This window comes from Microchirus variegatus (genome assembly GCF_963457635.1).
Source record: "Microchirus variegatus genome assembly, chromosome: 16".
Classification (NCBI taxonomy): domain Eukaryota; kingdom Metazoa; phylum Chordata; class Actinopteri; order Pleuronectiformes; family Soleidae; genus Microchirus; species Microchirus variegatus.
The window spans coordinates 16,929,229-16,953,381 of NC_139817.1; the positions used below are offsets into that span (position 1 = coordinate 16,929,229).

The 24,153-nt window shown below is 41.1% G+C and overlaps 1 protein-coding gene across 1 annotated transcript in view; it reads left to right on the plus strand.

Annotated features, from left to right (window-relative positions):
- The window catches only part of LOC310937894 (paralemmin-1-like), a 58,351-nt gene extending 48,239 nt beyond the window's left edge, over nucleotides 1-10,112 (plus strand). The window contains exons 4-7 of the mRNA XM_083902279.1: nucleotides 6,060-6,174; nucleotides 6,887-6,908; nucleotides 7,879-8,010; nucleotides 8,957-10,112. Coding sequence (XP_083758405.1) covers nucleotides 6,060-6,174; nucleotides 6,887-6,908; nucleotides 7,879-8,010; nucleotides 8,957-9,807 — 1,120 coding nt within the window. The 3' untranslated portion in view covers nucleotides 9,808-10,112. The remainder of the gene's footprint in view (nucleotides 1-6,059; nucleotides 6,175-6,886; nucleotides 6,909-7,878; nucleotides 8,011-8,956) is intronic.
- The last annotated feature ends 14,041 nt before the right edge of the window (nucleotides 10,113-24,153 follow it).

Below are 24,153 nucleotides of genomic sequence, written 5' to 3' on the forward strand. Positions count from 1 at the left end.
TCCTAAATCTCGTTTCTTCCCATGTTGATGCTCGTTTTGAACTTCAGGATGAAGTGTCAATAACCAGTTGCACCTCATAAAGTGGAAGATTAATTGACTGAAATCTAATCTGACAGTCCTGTAGGCGTATGCTCCCTTATCCTGTACATACATTATCTGTGCGTATTGGACTGAAATAATGAGTCTCTGACTTTGTCCAAGATCTCCTGGACAGTCACTTTCTCCAAATGCAGAGCATGCTGCGAATGGACGCCATGGATGAAGACGAAGCTGTCCTCCACATCTTAGGGCCAATTCCAATTACTATCTTAACCCTCAAGTTCAACCCTTTATCTTAACTGGCCCTCAAAAAACCAAGTGTTTAGGGTTATTTTGTCACTTAGGAATGGGACACCCCTTAAATGCAGATACGTCTTCAGACTGTGGGGGGCAGAATAACGCGAAAGCTGCGTCCAGTCTGTCAACTCCAAAAAAGAAGAAGAAGAACACATTTACGTCATGATTATTTATTACGATCCGTTTGTCCGTCAAGTTATTAGGTTGTCAGTAAGTTATAAGATGATACTCATAAAAATATCACAACCACGGACATATTCAGCTGACAGTTACCACACACCACAGCTTATTGAAAAGTAAACCATAGCAAACGATCGCTTGTCCACACTGGCCGGCTATTGACAAAAGATCGTAAAATAAAAATAAATGTTACGCAACAATGACATAAGTAATCCATAAAATGAGCCTAAACTAAGATAATACAATGGTTTTTATCATTTTTATATCTCTTTTGACAAAGAAAATACTACTAGTACTACTACGAGTACTTGTTCCGCTGCTTTCGGCGCCATCTTTGTTATGTTAAAACACGCAATGCATTCTGGGTAGCCCTTGCTCCCAAGGGTGGTCTCAGTAAATCTGAATATTGAGGGCGATACAGCCCTTAAACTTGCCCCTCAACTTAATTTTCATGAGAATCGGGACAGCACTTGCACTAGAGGGAGCACACATTTTTGAGATTGAGGGTTAAGCAAGGAATTGGAATTCACCCTTAATCTGTATCAGCATATTTGGTCCTTGAATTTGAGGGAAATTGGTCCTGCAAAGACCTTGAAAAGTCCTTGAATTTGATGTCAACTAACATTTGGTAACCCTGAAAACTTGGGACTTTTGTCTTTCAAAATAGTACATCTATTCTTTTTGTTAGTGTGTATTTATAAAACTGCATCTGAATGATTAAGGAGGGTCTTCAATCGATTCTTGTCCATGTTGGCAAGAACTCGTGAAACTTCACAGGAAGCAGAAGTTAAATCCATTTATTGCCTGAAAGGGAAACAAAGGTGGAGGTGTACTGGGGAATGTGAGTGGACTGGACTTTAACTTTTATTTCTAGTGTCACAGAAGAGCAAACAGATTAAAAATGACAGCTAAATGTCAATTATTATGGATTTATAGGTTAAGATCTGGTCCAGTTTGATCTCGATAAGCTTTTTACTGAATAATAGACTCTGATAACATTCTCTCTCTGTGGCTTTTTCAACCACGTTGCTATATTTGTTACATTCTCAGCGAAGGCCGTCCATGATTGTTTTTCAGCGTCAAACTCTTGACATGTTGTATTTTCCAAGATAAACAAAACACAATAACAGTTGACCTCGTGTTGTTGTTGATGGTTTAGGATACTCACAGACAATGGCTTCAAGGCAGAGCGAGCGGCATCCAAACAAGGCCGGCGTTATAATAAGAAAGAGGTGCTCACTCGTGCTTTTGTTTAAACATCTCTCAGATGTAAACAGACTTTCTTTCACATGAAGGCGCTCGGCAGAGACAAACAACGGCGGGCGACAGATGAAGCAAATAAAAGCTTCTCGCTTAAACCCCGCAGCTGCTCCAGCACGGCACAATGAATCGTTTGGCACAGTTTAAGGGCTGTATCGCCCTCAATATTCAGATTTTCTGAGACTACCCTTGGGAGCAAGGTTCTACCCAGAATGCATTGCGTGTTTTAACATAACAAAGATGGCGCCGAAAGCAGCGGAACAAGTACTCGTAGTGGTACTAGAAGTATTTTCTTTGTTAAAAGAGATATAAAAAAGATAAAAACCATTGTATTATCTTAGTTTAGGCCCATTTTATGGATTACTTATGTCTTATGTTGTTGCGTAACATTTATTTTTATTATTATACAGTTATTACAGTCTTTGTTTGTGTTTGAGATGGACGCAAATCCAACGGTTGACTTCCTGTATGGTCAAAATTATCCCAAAAAAATTAAAAATAATACAGGGAGGCATTTTAGAGCGTGGGCAACACAGTCAACAAGTTTAGTTCAAATTGAACCAACTTTGGAAAATTGCTACTTACATTTGGGGGGGCGCTGTTGAGCCATAATGCCAATGCACAGGTCCACACACTTTGCTAATATTGCATTTTCCAGAGTTTTTATGCATGTTAAGCCCCTCAAAAATGACACAGATTAATAATTAAGTAAAAAAACGTTTGGTGGCCATAATAATAATGCTGCCCCCTGCAGGTCAAAGTTCTTCATCACAGTTCCTTCCAAGTTCTTTATCACAGGTCAAAGTTCTTTATCACAGGTCAAAGTTCTTCAACGCAGCTTAACATTCTTTCCCCGACTGCTTTCTCGTCTCTTCATCACAATTTGAAGTTCTCCTTCATCCTCATCTCTCTCAATCCCACCTGGATTCTTCATCCTCTCATCACCCAGACGTGGTCTTCGAGATTTGATCCGCACTCTGTGGCGTGCTTTATCGTCTAATTTCCTCTCAATAAAAACGTATCCTAATGTTATAAATTAGGTAAAAAAGTAGACCATCGTCCACCACTGACTAATAGCTACCCTCCAATTTACAGATTCCAAACAAGAAAACCATGTCCTTTACTGTATTTCTTTTTTTTTTTTAATATAAGCAGACTGTCTGTTTAATGTGGGCTTTTGTTCACTGTGAGTAGAAACACGGGGGCAGATGGTGACATGCAAACTGTGCAGGTTTAAGTCGTTAAACTCCACTGATCGACACCAGAGCGCCAGTGTCTTCTTCTGTTGCTGTTCTGTTCCAACAGATCCAAATGTATCCCGTGGTCTTAAATCATCACAGCTGACAGTCGGACCGGACCAAGTGTGAATTCCAATTCCTTGCTTAACCCTCAATCTTAACCCTCAATCTCAAAAATGCGCGCTCCCGCTAGTGCAAGTGCTGTCCCGATTCTCAGAAAAATTTAGTTGAGGGGCAAGTTTAAGGGCTGTATCGCCCTCAATATTGAGATTTTCCAAGACCACCCTTGGGAGCAAGGGCTACCCAGAATGCATTGCGTGTTTTCACATGAGAAAGATGGTCGAAAGCAGCGAAGCCAGTGCGATACTTATTACTAATAACAATACTAATTAAGTATTTTCTTTGTTAATAGAGATATAAAAATTATGAAAACCATTGTTTTATATTAGTTTAGGCCCATATTATGGATTGCTGACGTCATTGTTGCGTAACATTTATTTTTATTTTACGATCCTTTGTCAATAGCCGGCCGTTGCGCACGCGCGATCGTTCGCTATCGTTAACCCTTCAATAAGCCGTGGTGTGCAGTAACTGTCAGCTGAATATGTCCGTGGTTGTGGTATTTGTATGAGTATCATCTTATAACTGACTGACAACCTAATAACTTGACTGAAATAAAATAATAAATAAATAATTGTGACGTAAATGTGTTCTTCTTCTTCTTTTTTGGAGTTGACAGACTGGACGCAGCTTTCGCGTTATTCTGCCCCCCGCAGTCTGAAGAAGTATCTGCATTTAAGGGGTGTCCCATTTCTAAGTGACAAAATAACCCCCAACACTTGGTTTTTAGGGCCAGTTAAGATTAAGGGTTGAGCTTGAGGGTTAAGATAGGAATTGGAATTGGCCCCAAGTCTCAATTTAAACATGAACATCCATATTTTTGCTCAAAGTGCTTCCAGTAAACAAACAGTGAACAGTGCAGTGTCGTGTGTACATGGTCATGGTCAGTGAAATAGTGATTGTGGACAACTGTGGGAAGACACCCCCCCCCCCCCCCCCCAACATACCACCACACACACACCCATTTATGGCATTGTTATGAACTGTAATATCTCTGTTATACACACACACACATACAGTGACGCACAAATTCCTTGTATCCCAGAGGAGAGTTTTCTGAAGTGGTACGAGCTCTCTGGCAGTCGGTAAGGAAGCGACTCTGGTCCTCCTCCCTTACTGCTTCCTACTATTGTTTGTTACATCCATGTCTTAAATGACCTTATGAATGTGTGTGTGATTGTGAATGTGTGTGTGTGTGATAAGAATGGGACGATATCTTTACCGATATCAGTCCAATTCAGTCGTTTTAGAGTCTAAAATGACTCACAGTTCATAACCTCATCGTTCATAAATGGTCTAAATTTTAGACCATTTATGAACTATGACAATTGTGCTGAGTCATTTCAACTGCGTAACAAATGATAGTGTAGAAATAAATGGCCCAAACATGACTCAGCTAAAATGCTTTTGCATTTTTATTTATTTATTATTTACCATATATAGGTTTTTTGGATGGTATCAGTGTTCATATACTGTGCATGTTAAAAGTCCGATTTTTAGACTTGTCAGACTAAGACAATCATTCGGTTTTCTTAATGTCACGTAAACACGTTAGTCCGACTAAAATAGTTGAACTAGTCTTAGTCGGACTAGCGCACCTGGATAATGCGATTCATAGTTGCGCCTGCATGTATATACTTATTTGAACTGAAGTCGGACTTCCATCCATCTCTCTGTTCATCGTTTGTTTTTCAGGAAACTTATTCAATTGACACTAGCTTAGCGAGATTGATTGTACATGGCCTATAAATCAATTTTCTCCCCCGCATGTATGCTCTGCAAGTTGTTCAACTGTCTGTCATAGTCAGACTATGACCTTAGCTTGATTAAGCTGTGCATGTAAACTATACTGAGTGACATTGGCTTCATGTTTAAAGTGACGACACACAATGTAGTTGGAGTTTTTTTTGTAGAAAAATAATAATAATAATAATAATAATAACATAATGCAGTTTTTAAAATGAACAATGCTTCTTAAAGTGTAAATGTAATTTGCCATAAAAGTGGGTCATCATTCTGTATCGCATTCATCAACAAAAATGCTGATCTAAATTTTTCCCATCTGGCAAATATCTCGGCCACGTGTTCGTCCAGATGTACGATCTCTGTCATGTCATGTCCTGAACATCTGGATAACATCACGTCAGAATTGTACATGAATAGTTGAGTGTAAACAGCCTAAGAGACGGTGGGAACTAACTGGAGTTTAATGGTCTGGAGAGGTGGACTAAAGTGAGTTATACACAGTATAATATTGTAACCAGATGATGTATGACTGCATAGACCTGTGTCATTTTAACCATTACACCTGTCGTAATAAAGCCACACGGCCGCACAGTGGCTAGCATTGTTGCCACACAGCAAGAAGGTCAAGGATTTGACCGAGGGCCTTTCAGTGTGGAGGTTTTCTCCAGGTTCTCCAACTTCCTCCCACAGTCCAAAAACATATAGAGGTTAATTGGACACTTTAAACCAGAGGTTCCCAACCTGCGGCCACCCAATTGATTCCATGCGGCCTGCTGTTTGAGTCAAGCTATAATGTTGTTGTTTTTTATGAATAGATTTGTTATACATCATAAATACATTTATATTGTGAACTATTTATCAAAACAAAAAACTTTAACTTTGAAATTATTTGAAGAATCATGATAAATATTATTATCTTATTATCTTTTATATATCCTTGATAGTCTTTTTCTCAAAAATGTGCCTTTTTTTCTACTTGACCAGCCCACTACTGACCAAACTGGACACTGAGTTTGAGAGCCCGACATTAAACTGACCATCATGAAGAGAGAATGTAGTAATAAAGTATCTCATGACACAACCTTCTCTTCACATGACACGTTCTGCTCTCTCCCCGCATGTTTTTGACTCTGAGTTCCCTCACTAAAGATGTGGTCTCGTCTGGTTTTGTGTCCACAGTCTGGAGTCTGACATTGGTGCACTGGAAAGCGAAGAGTCTCTGATCTCCGCCAAAGAGCAGGTTCTACGGGAGCGTCTGAAGGAGACCGAGCGCTCCATAGAAGATCTGCAGAAGGTAAAGAACCTTTTGTTCTTCTTGTGTCGTAGCCTCGCTGTCCTCGGAAGCATAAAGTAGATTTTCATCTGATGTTTAGTTGTGACCCCTGTTTATTTGCACCATTATAACTGTGTTACAGTGATAAAAACAACATGGAGCTTTGCTTTCTCATTGCAAACACACAGAGCTTTTGGTAGACAAAACAGAGTTGTTACATTTTAATTGCGCCGTGAAACATTGATTAAAACGGACTTAGTAGTTTTACTGCTGCAGATGCAGAGTTACAATCCAATCCAACTTTATATATAAAGCACTTATATATATAAAAACAACAACAGCTGAAACAAAGTACATCTGTACATCAGAGATAAATAAATAAAACAAATCAAACATACATATAAATGTGTGACCTAATAGACCAAAGAAAAAACAATAAAACAATACAAAATACTGTCGAAAATATAAAAACAACACAAATAAACACAATAAAAGTATAAAAAAGAACAAAACAACATCTCATACTGGGTCGAAAGCCAGAGTAAAAATCTGTGAGAGTTCAGAGAGAGTACACATTTTAAACTGTTTTTCTGTTGTAGTTGTATTGTATGTTGTATTTAAATCATTTAGAAGTGTAATTTCTAATAGAAAATCTTTATTTGAATTTTTTTAATCTTTATTGTTTGTTCACTCCACTGCATCTCATATGAATTTCCTCCTGTTTCTCTTTCAGAGTCTGATGACCCAGGATGGAGGTATATGAACACACGCACACACACACACGCACAGACACACACATCTGAGTTACTGTTGTATCCTCGTGTGTGTATTTGATAATAGTCTCGCTGAGGCAGGACAGACACAGGCCAGGGAACTAAACCCCCAAACACACACGCACACAGACACACACAGACACACACAGGTCAGCGAGACTATTGAGGCTCTCTCACACACACACCACACACACACACACACACACACACACACACACACACACACACACACACACACACACACACACACGCAAGGCCATGACTCTGCAGCCTGAGGCCGGCAGCCTTTTATCCTGCAACCATTCACATCTGTGAGCCCTGTAAGCCACTGCAGCTTTGTTCCACACACACACACACGTGCGCGCGCGCGCACTCACTCACTTCTGCTGCATAAGCAGTGGACCTCAGGGGTGCGAGAGTTGCTATGGACATAGAAACAGAAGAGGTGTGTGTGCGTGCGTGTTTGTGTGAGGATGAAAAAAAAGTATAAACAACAGGAAGTGAGGACAGTTAAATTAAAAGTGAGGACATCACATTCTGTCAGACCTGGTTTCGGGGGTTTTAAGGTTAGATGTCCATGTGTTATGGTTAAGGTCCCTGAGTTTCCTCACTAAATTAGCAAGACCAGTAGTCCTCATAGAGACTAAAACCTGGTCCTAATGTCCGCACAACATCATTTCAGAGGAACTGTTAAGGTTTCAGTGCATTGAAAGTGTGTGAGTACTGGAAAAGGGGGCGGGCAGGGTCACTTAGGGGTGTGGTCACTTTTTGTTTTTTTTGTTTAGAGGCTGGGTTGTGTGTGTGTGTGTGTGTGTGTGTGTGTGTGTGTGTGTGTGTGTGTGTGTGTGTGTGTGTGTGTGTGTGTGTGTGTGTGTGTGTGTGTGTGTGTGTGTCCTCTCTCGGGCCTTCTCTGACCATGTGTCATTCCCCCTCCCGTGCTCCTGCTCGCTAGATGCCACCTGCTGCACGTCCGCCCCCTTCTCCGACTACACGGTCGAGCCCGATCCCAGCCGCCGCCTCGTCCTGGCCACGCAGCCCCGGAGCTGCCCACCTGCCTCTTCAGAGCACACCATACCAAGACCTGGTAAGACGGACGGAGGGAGGGAGGGAGGGAGGGAAGGAGAGAGGGGAGAGGAAACAAGGACGGAGGGAAGGAAGGTTTTGGGCTGCAGTCAAGTGGACAATTTCACACGTGTCACACATTATTTATTTATTTAAACTTATTTGGTCAAAAATGTGGAGACAATACAAGAAAACTAATAGAAGCCTCCATGATATGATCACTTTTTAAAATGTTTCTATGCTTATATATGTGCATTATATTTACTTTAATTTTGGTTTAATATGAGTTTTTACTGTATTTCTTCATCATGTTTTAGTCTTAAGTTTCAGTGACTCGCTGACACTATGGTCTATTGTTATCTGCTGATGTGTCTTTGTACTACTGCTGACTTTGCAGCTCTGGGGTGAAGCTCCACAAAATGGAGCCAGCGTGATTTTAGAATTAGACTTTCTTAGTTCTGCCTACTGTGCAGATTTAACAACAGAATGTAGAGATTTATAACTCACTTTTGAGTTTTCACACCTGCTTCTAAATACTAAATGATCAAAAGAGTTGACCAGAAGTAACCTCTTGTTAGTTCAGTTTCTTGTTTCCATGGTTTTAGTTTCAAGGCCTTGTTCAGACTGTCAGAATCAAATATTTTTTTATTTTTTGTTTTGTTTTTAAGTTTTGCTTCACTCTCAACAAATTGTGTTAAAAAAACAGAGCTGCAGACACTGAAAGCAGTCACTCGTTCCAACCAGTTGCTGAGTTCATAATCAAAGTTTGGTATTTCTGGATCACAGTCTGATTTGAGACAAAAGTCCAATGTTCCTACAGTCTGAACTGAGCCTAAATGTAACATTTCCTCTTCTGTCAGTTTGATTAATAACACTCTGAATGTGAAACTAATGTTTCCACATCCTCACACTTCACTCCCTTCACCTTTTCCCTCCCCATTCACCCCCTCCTCTCCCCTCCCTAACAGCCATGTTTGCCATGGAGATCAACGTGCAGCACGACCCGCACACCTGCGAGCAGCGCATCCTCTCAGCCAACTGCGTGAACCCGTTGGACGCGGCGACGCGCGGCGTCAAGGTCTACGACGACGGCAGGAAGGTAGTCTACAAGGTCACGTCCTCGGGCGGCGTGTCCACCACCACTGCCGCGATGGAGAACGGCTGGAGCTTGGCGCAGGTGGACCAGCTCATCCAGCAAGCCGCCAGGCCTGCCGCGCAAGGAGGAGATAGCGGTGGGAGGAGTCAGGTGACAGTGACTCCGGCGACACGCGCGGATTTCGATGATCTGTCCCCGCCCTCCTGCGCCCCGCCATCCATCCCTTCCAGCCCGCCAGCGCAGGTCGTCCTCCAGAGGGAGACAAAGCTGGGCATGATGCCGCCGTCTGCTCCCGTCACGACCCAGCCAGCCTCCTCTGGCCACACGTGCCAGCCCGAAGCCACCGCAGAACACCCGGTCACCATGGTGTTCCTCGGCTACCAGGACATTGAGGACACGAGCGAGAGCAGGCGTCTGCTGGGCTTCAACGGCGCCGTCAAGGCCGAGGTGGTCCTGATTGACGACGACGACGAAAAGTCCCTGCGTGAGAAGACGGTCACCGACATGTCCATCGCCGACGGCACGGCGGCCGACCTCGTGTCAGGGCGGCCCGCCACATCAGAGGGCGCCAGCACTGAACTGTCGTCTGACGGCCGCGAGCCCGACAGCGCCTCCTCGCCGCCGGCAAACACCGACGCCAACGCGGCACTGCCGCCGCCGGGCCTCACCCCTGCCACAGGTACAGACAAGAGGAAACGCTGCGAGTGCTGCATCCTCATGTGACTGAGTCTTCCCGCTCTTCCACGCTTTTTATTATTACCCACAACACCCCTCTCCTTCTCCTCTGTGTCTGGATGATTACTAACAGAAGCCCCGTCTTCCTCCTCCTACTCCTCCTCGTCTTCTGGACACTGATCAGCTGTCACACACACACACACACACAAACTCTTGTCTGATCTTTGACCTCTGCTCTGTCATGACGCACTCTGTCAACATGGGGGCGCTCTGCCGTCACGCTTCCCTTCCCTTCTCCTGCCACAGTAACACGGTACATTTGACGAATTCAGATTACGACAGGAAAAATAAGCCGTTCTCGTGCTGCTGTGTCTGTGACAGACGGAAACAAAGTTTCAGTTTTTATTTTAGAGACAGCTCAAACAAGGTTCGGTGACACTTTGCGGACAATCAGTCACTTTGCCATTTTGTGTGAGTTTGGCTCCAAGGAATATCGACAAGGTCACCACTTTAAAAAAAGAAAAAGAAAAAAAAAAGCCAATTTATAAAACATTTAATAAGCCAAACACGGACTCATTTATTTTTAATTTCTCTTCACAGACACTTGTTTTTTTGTTTTTTTTAATCCAAACACACACCACACATTAAGACCCTGCCTTGTACTTGTACTCTGTCTGGTTCGGGCAGAGAGGAGGGAACTACTTGTTGCCTTGGTTTCTTTATGTGCCTCTTCACTCTTCCACATTGACTAAGATTAGAGATAGCTTAGATCTTTTTATTTCAGTTTGCTGTTGTTATCTGAACATTTTCATTTCGTTTTATGAAACTTTTTAAAAAGTATATTGAATTGTTAGAACGCCTGTTTCCATGGGGAAACTGAGGTTTTTGACACTGTAGTTTGTAGTAATTCAACTCTCACCCTTTCCCTCAACTCTATCTTTCTCTTTTTAGCCTGGTCCCATTTCACAGTTTGTTCCTAAATGTCTCAATCCCTTGGATTTGAGTTACAAGAGATAGTGGTTGGAATCTTCAACTAATTAAGAAAACCACTTAAAGAACGTGACACGTCAGTCACTTCAGTTTCGTCATTATATCACTAACATTGACCACGTTGGACATTGTGTCCAGCAAAGTGGAGACTTGTCAGAAAACGTCTTCAGCCCCAGAGACTACTGATGGACCAGTTTATGTTATGTACGGTGGACTGCTAACAAGTTTTGTTGTGGTTAGCATACTTTCACAACATCCTTTTGTTGTGGTTAGTGCAGCTACATCTGAAATTTGTTGTTACAAGCGTAGCTACACAACATGCTAAATTTGTTAGGATTAATGTAGCGACACAACCTACATTTGTTGTGGTTAGTGTCGCTACACAACCTACATTTGTTGTGATAAATGTAGCCACACAACATGCTAAACATGTTGTGGTTGTAGCCACACAACATGCTAAACATGTTGTTGTTAGCGCCGTTACACATTATGCTAAATTTGTTGTTACAAGTGTGGCTACACAACATCCTAAACATGTTGTGGTTTGATTAGCACACAGTATGCTACAGTTGTTGTGATTATTGTAGCTCCACAATGTGCTAAGGTTGTTGTGGTTGTAGCAACACAGCATGCTAAACATGTGGTTATCATAACTACACATTATGCTAAGCATGTTGTGGTTATCGTAGCTACAGCTACAACATGTCATCCTTCCCTTCTACCTCAACAAATATCAAGAAACTACTTCCTACGAGCATGCTGTAAACATGCTAAAACAGAGGCATTGGGCAAAGTTTTAGGGGCAGGGGGTGAAATGGAATCAAGCTTTTCTCTCTTAAATCTCTCTGAGCTTCTCTCAAAACTCCAGCTATTCCACTGCTGAGGTCATGTCCTCCTATTCTAGTACTTCCTAACTCAGCAGCCAATCCGAAGCTGTGATGGAACACCTTCTCTGGCAGCCACTTTAGTTTCTACAAGCGCCAACTTCTTCTCTCCCCCCCAGCGTTGTCTAAACACTGTAGAGCACAGGAAGCTAAATGGCAGCTTTAATGATTGACGCTGTGGCTCTGGTGGAAGGAAAAACACCTTTCCAAGCTTTGAAAAACAAACAATGGCTAAACACAAACAAGCCTGGGCACAAAGGTATACTGAATAATGAATATAAATAAGGACTGCCTTTTTAGATTCTGTGCAATTTACGTTCATTTACGCCCCGTTAAATTTACACAAATACACACAGCTGCAGGACGCTGCCACACATCCTTTACAATTCAGAGACTAAAAACCACTGCCAGCTTGTGCCATAGTCACCAGCCGGGCCCTCGTTTACAAGGGTGCTTCACAAAGTGTGGTCTGGGTGCCATTTTAACATCGCGCGTGCTGTATATTTACATACAGCGTTACACTGTCGCTCTCCCCCACTCGAAACGACGATAATGGGGCTTTTCTGCATTTACATACAGAGGCGGCTGGAGTCTCACCAGAGCCAAATAAGGAAGGAATTAGGGAGTATTTTGTGGCTCAGGTGTGTGTGTGTGTGTGTGTGTGTGTGTGTGTGTGTGTGTGTGTGTGTGTGTGTGTGTGTGTGTGTGTGTGTGTCTTAATCAAGAGATCCCATGGGTCGCCGAGCACGCCCACCACGCTTGTGTAGATAAAGAATGTAAATATACTCTATATTCTATTTAGTGAATGATTCTTATTTTCCATTATCTATATATATATATATAACATATAAATATATATATAGCGAGAGATCTTATGCCATGTGATGACATTGCATCGTTTCATTCTCTAATTTCACTGCTTTGCCGTGTATAATTTAACAATTAACCACAGTCTAAACCCTCACACACGTCCTCCGAACCATCACCAGCTTAAATGAAGCATACACACAGATTTGCATGGGAGTTAAAGGTCCAGTGTGTGAGAGCTAGTGACATCTAGTGGCAAGGCTGCAGATTGCAGCATACAGAGGAGGAGGAGGACACTTCTTCCACCTGTCCCTCCCATTTCACCCCCAAGCATGTCAGGGAACTATGGTGGCCTTTAAATGCCAGAAAGTATATCATGAGGTTTATGCAACAAGTGTAAAAATATTTTAAATTAAAAAAAAAAAAAGTAGTTATACAGTAGAATATTACATTTTCAGCCTGTGAACCTTCTGAAATGTTACATACTGGACCTTTAATGAGCTACAATGAGCCACCAGAGGAATCCATGAAGCTCATCATGGATTTCTTGTTCTCTTTAAATGATAATGTAAACACTTATTTATTTCCCCTTATTTATTTTATTTTTTTGTTGTTCTTTCATGGAAGAGGTTGTTGATTGACGACCTGCAGGGTTAGCAGATTAGACAAATTGTTTATTTATTGCATGCGCAGACTATGCAGATAGAAAATAAAATTGTGTGTTTAGTGTGTAGTTTTACCCCCAACACACACACACACAAACACACACGTGATGTGCAATGAACGACAAAGCACTTACTGTACAAAAATAAAATAAATATGGTCACAGTTTCAATAAAAGAAAAATTTGAGGCTGAGATTAATTTTAGTGGAGCTCGACTGATCACGTTTGCTTGTTTGAGTGTATGTGTGTGTTTGTGTATATTTGTGGGGACATTTTGGCAAATTTATTCAGTTTGAATAATTTTCTTTGTTATGTGGAGCAAAGAAATCAGAAAATATTCACATTTAAGAGGCTGAAAAAAAATCAGAAAGCTTGTTTTAATCATGAAAAAAGCACTCAAACAGATGTAGATTTATCGATTATGAAAATAAAAAAGTTGGCTTTGAAATGTCACAGCCTTAGTTTAGAATGAGGTTACAGCCCTACTAGACATTTAGCCAAATATTATTTTACTTTTTTAGTTAGAAAAATAATCTGGTGCCAATGGTGTAAGTAAATTTTGCCTGGTTGGAATATTTAAAAACGAGCTTGTAAATCTGCAGCCGCTGTCAGACTTTCATGTTTATGACAGCAAAGAGATTCTCTAATGTAGGAAATGTTTACTGCAAACCAAAGTTTCAGCTTGTTATAGGAAATTAAAGCTTAAATTCAGCTGTAATATCTTATTAAGACAAACCTAGATATTGTTTTTTTTTTTAAATTGAATTATGTAAGTACAATTTCCCTGAAATGAAGATGATTTTACTTTCTTGAAAACCATTTTTTTTGCAGTGTAGGCACTTTGTTGTGATGGTTAAAGTTAAGGGTAAGGGGCTAGTGTGCGTGTGTGTGTGTGTGTGCTAGCGCGCACGTGCGTGTCTGTCTATAAGGAGAACAGGTGTGTTAAGGTGGACTAGCCCCACTGCCACACCTGCAGTACTTCTCTGACGACGTAGGGGTCGCTCTGTTTCTCTCGCTCTCTGTCTTCTGCCCTCATCATGATTGTATGGACTGTTTAAACAAAAACAACAAGAAAAAAAGGCGCCATTTCCTATTGTTCACACTTCTCTGACTCTTTCTCCTCTTTTATGAACAACTCACTTTCTCTCTCTCTCCCTCTCTGATGTCCGTATCTTCTTTGGTCAATAAAGCTGAGTTGCTCCACTGCCCCTCTGCTGTCTCCTGCTTGTTCTTTCCATCTCTCGCTCTATAACATTCACTTTTTCATCAGCTGCTGACAAAAAAATAATAAATAAATCACAAGCTGTTCTCACTGCATCCCTATCTAACTAACACACACAAAGAAGAAGAAGGTGAGTGTGTTCACAGGAGCCTCAAAAAAACACATTTTACATCAGTTTAACTGGTTTTATCTTGTCTTGTGCTTCATTATGATCACTTATACACACTAAAGTCACACACTCGAATAAATCACACTTTTTATCACTGCAATAGAAAAATAGAAGAAAACCCACACCGATGGCAGACGTTCAGCGTTCACATAGTGCAGACGCGTTTAATTAAGAGGATTGAAAATCAGAGTGAAAACAAATGTGGACACGGGCGGACATTTTGTTCACAAAGATGCAACAACTTGCTATCTCACAGCTGAATTAAGTGACAAATCTGCTTTAAATCACAAAGATTTATCTTATTGAGGTGACTTTAATGTTAAGAATATTAATAAGAATATGTGTTAAAAGGCAGCAAGAAAACATGGATGAAATGCAGAAAATTGCCCTTAATAACCTAAATATGCTTTGTTTTTGTCATTATTGATGAATTAAAAATGTATTAGAGTACAATAATAACCTGTGAGACTAATATTAGAGTGTAAAACTTCAACCTGCTATATAGTATCAGTATAAGCATAAAATATTGGTATACTTGTGGGAATATTTAAAGAAAAATACAAGAATAAAAGAGGAAATTCATGTGATTTATTCACACTTTGTAATAAATAAGTATTTAAGGCACATAGGCACAGGCAAGATAGGAAGGTAGTTTAAGGTAAGGGAGAATAAAAGAAAGGAGAAAATGAGTTGGTAAATAAATAAATAGCAAAATTAATTAGCTTATAAATGAATGTCCTTGTTTCCCCGTGGCTCTAGAGACAAGATGTAGCAGTTACAGAGTAAAAAAAAAATGTCAATAACCACATTTTTAAAAGCAAATTGTGTTGAAGTTGTTTGAATTTTGATTGTAAAAATGTCAGGAGAAACACAGATTGTGCTTTAATGCACGGCATCAATCTACGTTTCCTACAAGAATCAGTTCAATAAAGACTGTATTTGTTGTTTCATGTCATCTTTTATATCTGACAAAAGTGAGTTTATCTTAGATGACAGAATCTTCCTGAGAAAAAAAAACAAAAAACAAAAACAAAATGAAGGCCATTTCACACACTCACAAACAGGACACAGGCATGTTTACTCTAATAACGGCCACTAACTGATTTAATCTAATCTGGAGATGATTACAGACTGCATGCTGTGTGTGTGTGTGTGTGTGTGTGTGTGTGTGTGTGTGTGTGTGTGTGTGTGTGTGTGTGTGTGTGTGTGTGTGTGTGTGTGTGTGTGTGTGTGTGTGTGTGTGTGTGTGTGTGTGTGTGTTTTTCACAGAAATGACACAAGGAAATAAACAGCGAGAGAGTTGTGTTATGTTAGTTTATGTTTAATACATGAGCCAAGTTTAATTTCCTGGTATCCTCAAAGAGTATAGCACCACTGCTGCTCCTGTTACAGTCAACAAAGACACACTCAAAAACAGTATCTGAGGTCATGAGATGATCCAGTGATCAGATTATAAAATAAAAATACAGCACACTGACTGTGTCTGAGTTAGGAAATGTCTTTTGTAGGTGTATAAAGTAGGTCATCGAGGGTAAACAAGGTTTGTTCTTACTTTCTTTAAGACAGTCGTCAGCAGGTTACCGCAACAACACTTCCTTCAAAGAAAATAAAAGGCCTACTTTCTCTTCACTGGGTTTCTGTAAATTATAACAAGTATTGTATAAGTAAAGGATCTTAAATAAGAAAAAATATATACTGTAATATTCCATCACAAATGCAGGGGGCTGATACAGGTGCTGTTTTTTACAAGTATTTATCAACTCAAATAGTGCTTGAAATACACAGGAATTGACACATCAGTTTTAGAAAAAAAACAAAAAACAAGCACAACATGTCTACTGCAGTCAGCTGTGACCATCAGGCCTTTTATACTGGAACTTTCTGTGCAGGACCAATCAGCTGCATAATTTACACAGTAATAGTCTGCTTTCAATATATAGGTGCAGAATCTGTTTTAATGATATCAACACAAAATCAACCAAAAATAGCCAGTTTAGTCTGAAATTGTGTTTATTATTACCTTTATTTTCACAGAACACATACAAACAAGCAGTCTGTGTTCTCTGTATAAACAGAAATGTTTATTAATGTTGAATATAAGAGTACAATAAACCAATAAATACATGAAAGAAACAGTAGCAGCAGTAAAAGGCAAAAGCATACAGTGATGTACTGTTAGACTCATTGATGTCCGTGTTTTCTGCTGCTGCTGCATTGTTCCTGCAGTGTGAGTGTGTGTGTCAGGAGGTTTGAGGATGAGTAGAGAAGAAATCACATGAACTTAAGTTCTCACGGTAGAACTGGGTCAGACTTGTGTACAGAACAGTGGAAAAAACTGCTGAGTACAAACGACAAAAATAATGATGGTAATAATAATAATAATAATTATTATAATAATCATAATAATAATAAATTGTTTTCTCACAGGGTTCGATCAAACACCAGAGGTTGCCGTGACAACAGAAAATGGCCATCAAGCTCCCATTCTGACCAGACATCCTCACACTGCCATGGTGAGTCGTCTGTGACTGTCATTTTGTGTGATTATATTATACATTTCGATAGCATTGTCTGCTGTATTTGGACAATGTAGAAGTACATGATTACACGCACTTGCATTATCAGCTGTCTGATAGGAAAAAAACTGTTGTCATGCAGTGATTAAAAGAGATCATATCCATTATCTACGTTTTTATCTACTACTTTTGTTGTGAGAAAACAGGACAAAACAGGTTGTTCTTCTGCTGTGACTTAGTAATAAGCAACATTTTTATTTTACAAAAGTGCATTTTCTTTGTGGGAATACTGTGTGGTAATGTGTGTTTTCAGCTTGGTACACTTTTAGTGCAGCTTCACTGCAGACCATATTTTTTTGCTTGTCCATGGGTTGAGACATTTTTGAAAGGAGTAGTTTTATGTTTGGCATCTCTGACTCATAGCTGCAGCTCACTGTCAGCTAAAAGTCTGATTATAGTCATAATAATAATTTATTGTTCTTAATGTCATGTAAACACGTTAGGCCGACTCAAATCGAGCTAGTCCTAAGGCTGAATCCCAATTCCATCCCTTAGCCCTCCCCCTTCCCCCTACCCCTTGTTTTTGCGCGTTCATGTGAGGGGTAGGGCTGTCTCATTTCTCATAAGGGTTAAGGGCTAGGGCCAAGCCGTAGGGCTACGTAGCCCTCGAAACGAAGCTTCCTCAGGACCACACTTGAAACGGAGGGCTTTGAGGAATTTCGCAGCTTCCGCCGCGTCACCTGTCAGCGAAGTTTGAAAGCCGGCCCTTAAAGACTCGCACAAATGTATTTTCAGTATTTTAATCACGACAGTCATGTGTAATGATTGTATTGTGGTCTTCTTCAATTGTCAACGGTGTTTCTGAATCACTAGTCAAGTTTGTTTTGAATTACTAGCTAGTCGTAGCCGATGCTATCCCGGCGTTCCTTTCGTAAGTGGTTAGCTAGCTGCTACCGCTATTTTTTTTTAACATTAACAAATTGTGCCGGAGTGCACAGTTACGTCTTCAGGACAGAACAGGAGATTCTGTCCCCGCTCTCCTCCGCTCTGTCTGCGAGCAGCTTTCTCCCTCTGCACCGTGTGTGTGTGTGGCTATGGTAATGCAGCGGGTCTGCAGTCGCTGTAACTGTGTGTGTGAACACTCCTCACAGCGTCGCCGCCGATGTAGTTGGTTAGCAGCTGACAGTCGTAAAAACAGAAAAATAGCCCAGGCAACAGACATTACTTGTGAGGACGGCATTTTTGGATTGTTACATCAACAAGCATCGCATCGGCTTGTTGATGTAGCAGTCCGCGAGCGTCAAGTCCGGACGACGTGATGACGTAATGGAGGTGTGTCACATTTCTTAGGGGAACGTTCGTACCCTCGCTCCCTCAACGCTGTTTTGAGGGCCAAGGGGAACTCCGACAAAGGGGTAGGGGGAAGGGGGAGGGCTAAGGGGTGGAATTGGGATTCAGCCTTAGTCAGACTATACCTGGATGATGTGATTTATAATCCGATTACTCCTACATGTATACGCTTAGGGTGAATTCCAATTCCTTGCTTAACCCTCAATCTCAAAAATGCGCGCTCCCGCTAGTGCAAGTGCTGTCCCGATTCTCAGAAAAATTAAGTTGGGACCCTTGGGAGCAAGGGCTACCCAGAATGCTTTGCGTATTTTCACATAAAAAAGATGGCGTCGAAAGCAGTGATTACGCTACAAACAATTGTACGCTACAAATTAAGTATTTTCTTTGTTAATAGAGATATAAATATAAATATATAAATGATGAAAACCATTGTATTATCTTAGTTTAGGCCCATATATGGATTACTGACATCATTGTTGCGTCACATTTATTTTTATTTTACGATCTTTTGTCAATAGCCGGCCGGTGTGGACAAGCGATCGTTTGCTATGGTTTACTTTTCAATAAGCCGTGGTGTGTGGTAACTGTCTGCTGAATATGTCCGTGGTTGTGGTATTTGTATGAGTATCATCTTATAACTTACTGACAACCTAATAACTTGACTGACAAACTGCATTTAAGGGGTGTCCCATTTCTAAGTGACAAAATAACCCTCAACACTTGGTTTTGAGGGCCAGTTAAGATTAAGGGTTGAGCTTGAGGTTTAAGATTGAGGGTTATTGGAATTGATAGGAATTGGAATTGGCCCTTAGTCGGACTAGAGTCGGACTTTGACCCAGATAATATAAACAGAGTATAAACTGTGCTCTTTTCAATACACACTAGTTTATAGGAGTCACAGGTACAAAGCCTGAGGTTTCTCCTTCGTATGTATACTCAGACTCGGCAATTTGTCCAATTGCCTCTCTTAGTCAGACTATGACCTTAGTGCGATTAAACAGACTAAAACAGTTTAAAGCCAGTTGTTTTAATATAAAATTGTGAATTAACAGGCTGCACTTCAGCATTTCAATTGACTTTATTTCCTTAATCTCTGGTGACGTAGCATGGTAACTTTATGATTCAATAGCACACATTTCTGACTGTACAAAAACAGGCTTTTGTTTCCTAACTGCCACACCCCTGCTGAACCCTGTAATCTCTGTAAAGTCTGACATGACTTCACGTTGGTCAAAAGTGCGATAATCTATGAGAATAATGTGCAACAGTAAATGTGCTGGCTGGCAACACTAGGAAAGCGCTGGTGACTTCCTGCCAACATGGCGGCAGCGGTGGTGTTTACTTGTTTTCAGCTCTTATTTTGAAGGTTATCTGTTTGTTTTTTTGTTCGTTTTTGAAACAGTAGACTATTTTTGAATTGTTATTGTTTTTTGTGTTGTTATATGTTGATTGTTTGTTTTATGTCTTGATATTTTGAATACACTTAAAAAGGAGCTGTCCCAATGACAACAGAGTGATACAATATTGAAACTTAAAGGGACACTGCGTAGTATTTATGGGTTTATATGACCCAAAATCCACTTTTTTATACATATTATGTGCTCCTGCATTGTCTAGTCGCTGTACAATATTTTTTGTTTCATTTTCGTAGTGTTTCAAAAAGTCATGTAAAATAACATGGTCGCGGGCCGCTGTTGCATTGCCACGACACCATGTTTCTACAGGAGCCTGTATAGACAAACCCGAGAGAACAAAACGAGCGCCGAGACGAGGCTGAGAGCGGATCTTTTTACGCGTTTAGAATGGAGGAGCACACGTATTTTACAGCAGATAAAAGGAACACCAGTACCTGACCGTACGCCCACACCACGGAGAAAGACGACGAGGACGACATTTGACCGGCTGAGGATACCGTAGCGCTCAGGGAAGGGAGGGGGTGAGCAGAGGAGCAGTTCGTTGTTGTAAATTTCAGCCTCTCCTAGATGTCACTATAAACTACCTACTTCACCTTAAAATGAAAGTTTAAAGCACAAAACTAAGTACATTTCTTTTAGGTACCACCTGTTTCTGGAGTGTTCTGGAGTTTTTTCTTTTGTTTCTATTGTGTGAAGACACCAGCAGAGCAGAAAGGTTTGGATGTGGAAGTGGACAGACAGAGGGGGGCAAAAAGAAGGAGGAGGAGGAGGAGGAGGAGGAGGTGCAGTGAGATTGTTTAGCAGCTGAATAAATGAATGAAAGGCAGCTGTAACCCGATCCTCGCGGCTCGGGGCCTCTTTGTGAGCGCTCTTTTGATTATCTGTGGAACGGGACAGAAAGTACTCCCGGGAGCTCACGAGCCCCCTGCATTATTCAGAGCGCGTGCCTCTCAGAGAGAGAGAGAGAGAGAGAGAGAGAGAGAGAGGAGGTGCTGGTTGTTGGAAAAGCTGGCGCGTAAAGGGAGCTCAATGTCATCCCAGTCATAGGCTGTGGTCACCGTTACATCCGCTCCTCCTGCTCCTCCTCTCCTCTCCGTTTGTTTCATGTAACCTCCTCCTCCTGGTGCAGCATCTGCAGCCGCGTTTCTTTTATTCCGGTCGTGCAAGACAAGAGAAGAAGGACAAAGACAGAGAGAAGAGGGAGAAGGAGAAGAAGTGCGGTGCGCAGGTCGGTTACGCCAAACTAATCCCCGGTTATTATTAACCTGTGGTTTAAGAAGCTCTCACAGGGATTAACTGCTGTTTGTGTTCTTCTTCACACAGGTAGATTAAATTAATTTAAAATGTATTTGGATGACATTTAAAGTTAAAACAGGCACGAAAAGCGTGTGTGTGTGTTTGTGTGTGTGTGGAGAAACACAGGTTGTAATTACACTGATTGTTTCTAAAGTGAGGAGGACACTGGATACTGGAGAGAGAGAGAGAGATCCAAAGGAGGTCAGTGGACCAGACAGTTTGCTGCAGTATAGTGTCTCCTCCTCCTCCTCCTTCTCCTCCTCTGCATCACTTTAACTCACATATGATGTGACCTTAACCTGATTGTTGTCCTCCACATGCTTCAGAACTTGTTGTTGCTGCTGCTATTGCTGTCACAATATTCTCTGTCAAACATCGTTACGATGCTGTTTTAGCTGGATTATCACTGTTTAAAGCCCATAATGGTATTATAATTTATATGCTGCCTGTCGTGCATCTCTCCATTAGAGAACAAGCTGATGGACGGGTGATGATATAATTTATGGAGGAAACGTGTTAATGCAGGATGATTCTTCACTTTTCAATTGTGATGCACTTAAAATGAATCATTTCAGACCAACCCACCTGTGGCTGTGTTCACGTGGGGCAAAGTGAGGTTTTAATGCATGAACAAACAACGTTGCCATTAGAAATATCAAGTGTCTGTCTGACATTCATGCACACTATAGTGCTTCACTCTAGTAGTTGTGGGGAAAATTGCAGCTCTTAGTGGACAGCGTGGTGGAAATTAGCGGGAAAAGCTAGCTGATAATTGCTAAGAAGCTAGAGTTAAATGAGTATTGCCAGTCTTTTAAAAGAGTTTCAATATGTGAGGAAGTAACAGCATACCAGCTTAATTAAAGCAATTTATAACATTAAAGGACACACCACTGACTAATTCATAGTGCATTTAGATCAATAAGTGTCATAATGGTATTATACTAACAATATAATATATACTCCTGCTAATATAACAATAATAAAAAAAATTTTTTACAAAGAGGAGTTTGTCACAAACATGTGCTATCACCGACCACACCGAAGAAATACCTGGCACAGACTTTATTCTACGCTCAAGATTATCGTGTGTTTGATATTCAGTCTCTTTTTCAACCCCTGTCACTGTTGCCAAGCAACTTTAACTGTATGAAGCGAGGGACACTGTCCTGCTGCCTGTCATTTGGTTCTGTGGATGAAGGACATGAATTGAGACCTTTTCTTTTAAACAGATTAAATCTGAAATGTTAATAAAACGTCAGTAATCTTAAACTAGATGACTGCTATGAGGCAGAAACAATCCAATAATGAGATTCGTACCAGTCCCATTTAAAAACTGAGATGTAAACAAAGTCATTGGTGGAGGCTTACGTCTTTTTTAGAACAGAACTCACTGTTTTTGTTTGTTCATCATTTGACATCAAGAGGTGATTCTGGAAATAACGAACCGGAGCGGCAAACTGCCGATTCAGACTGAGCATTTGCCAATAACTGTGTTCGGCCCAGGGACAGAACACAATCACAGCCAGCTCTCTAATTTGATTGGCCGGGTAATGACAGGAGGAACCAGCCACACATTGACTTGTCGGTCAGTCACTGTTTCTGTGTGTGTTTGGTGGACGTGCATTTTCCGTCCTCTGCTCTCGTATAGTGTGGGAACATTGACGAGGAACAACAGGAGTTATCAATGATGTCGTCTTCCTCTGAACCACACCCTCTTCCAGGAAATCACACACACTGAATTACACATAATCGCAGGTTACGTAACAGCCGTGTGGTCAATGATGCTGAAGCTTCTGAGCGGAGTCACGGGAGGTGGAATTGTGAAGGTAAAACGACTGACATGTATGGGTTTAAAGTGAGGGTGAAGGGAGGTGCAAGTATTAGTGTGTTTGGGGGTTAGTTGAAGCAAGGCGAGGGAGGACAACATGAGGCAGGGAGGAGGAGGGGGAGGGTTGTAGGAAGTCTGTTCAGTCTCACTGAGCTCCAAGTGTTGTTGACATTAACTTGCCCGATGGCCTTTGAGTGGCTGATCCGTTGATGGTCCTCTGCTGGCTGACTTTCAGGAAGAGAGGTTCACTCCACCTTGTGTTACCGCCTGGATTCAGTCCCAAACTTTCACATCAGGGCTGAACAATTCTGAATAAATATCTAATTGCGATTATTTTTGATTGAAATGTTCATTTGAAGTGATTACTGAGTGATATTTGTGCTGATCTGTGAGAAACAAAGATGTTTTCTTCAGTCTGTAGAATGATGGATGTAGGCCAGGACAATATTAGTAGTGTGCAAACTTTTTAAAGAGCAGTTTGCTTCTTCAAAGCTGTTTGAATGTCAAGAAGAATTGGTATATTTCAGTGGTCCAGTGGCTCGTATTGTTGCCTCACAGCTGGTTCAGATCCCGGGTTCTAATGCGGGTCTTTCTCTGTGGAGTAAGAAATAAGACGTGATGTCTTCTGTTTGTCTGTGCTTGGAAGTCACGTGAGCGCTCCTGCGAGACTGAGGCTTGAAAGTAATTTTTTTTCAAGTCTGATGTCGCTGGAATTTTAAATTGTTATTTTCATTTGTGTCTGACACTTTGTGGCTAGAGTTCGCTGGAATTCGATGACAGCTCAAAGAGATAAAGAGACGCAGTGGTTTCCCCATGTCTGTGTGTGGTAACTTGACTTGATCATACTGTGTATAGAGGTCACCTTGACCAGCTTGAAGAGATGATTGCACTTGTGTTATATGCTGTGAGTGAGAGAAGGAAATGAACCATAATGAGCTTGACTTCATTTAAGGATGAAGTGGATATGATGCATCACGATGGCAGATGCTTTTCAGGATTCAGTCTAACACTGTGCATTAGTCCCATCCAGGCCAAGCTTTCTATGCAGATGACTTATTCATCCTGGCTATAAGCTTTTATTGGCGCAGTTGTTTTCACAGATGTGGATCCTCCATCTGGCCTCGTAATTTGTGTCATGACAATTAAGATCCTTTCCTTCCTTTAAAAAGAGAGCAAAACAAATAGAATCAGAGATGAAGATATTCAAGATTATCGCCGTCAAGTCTTGTGTGACCACAAAAGTCTTATGACAT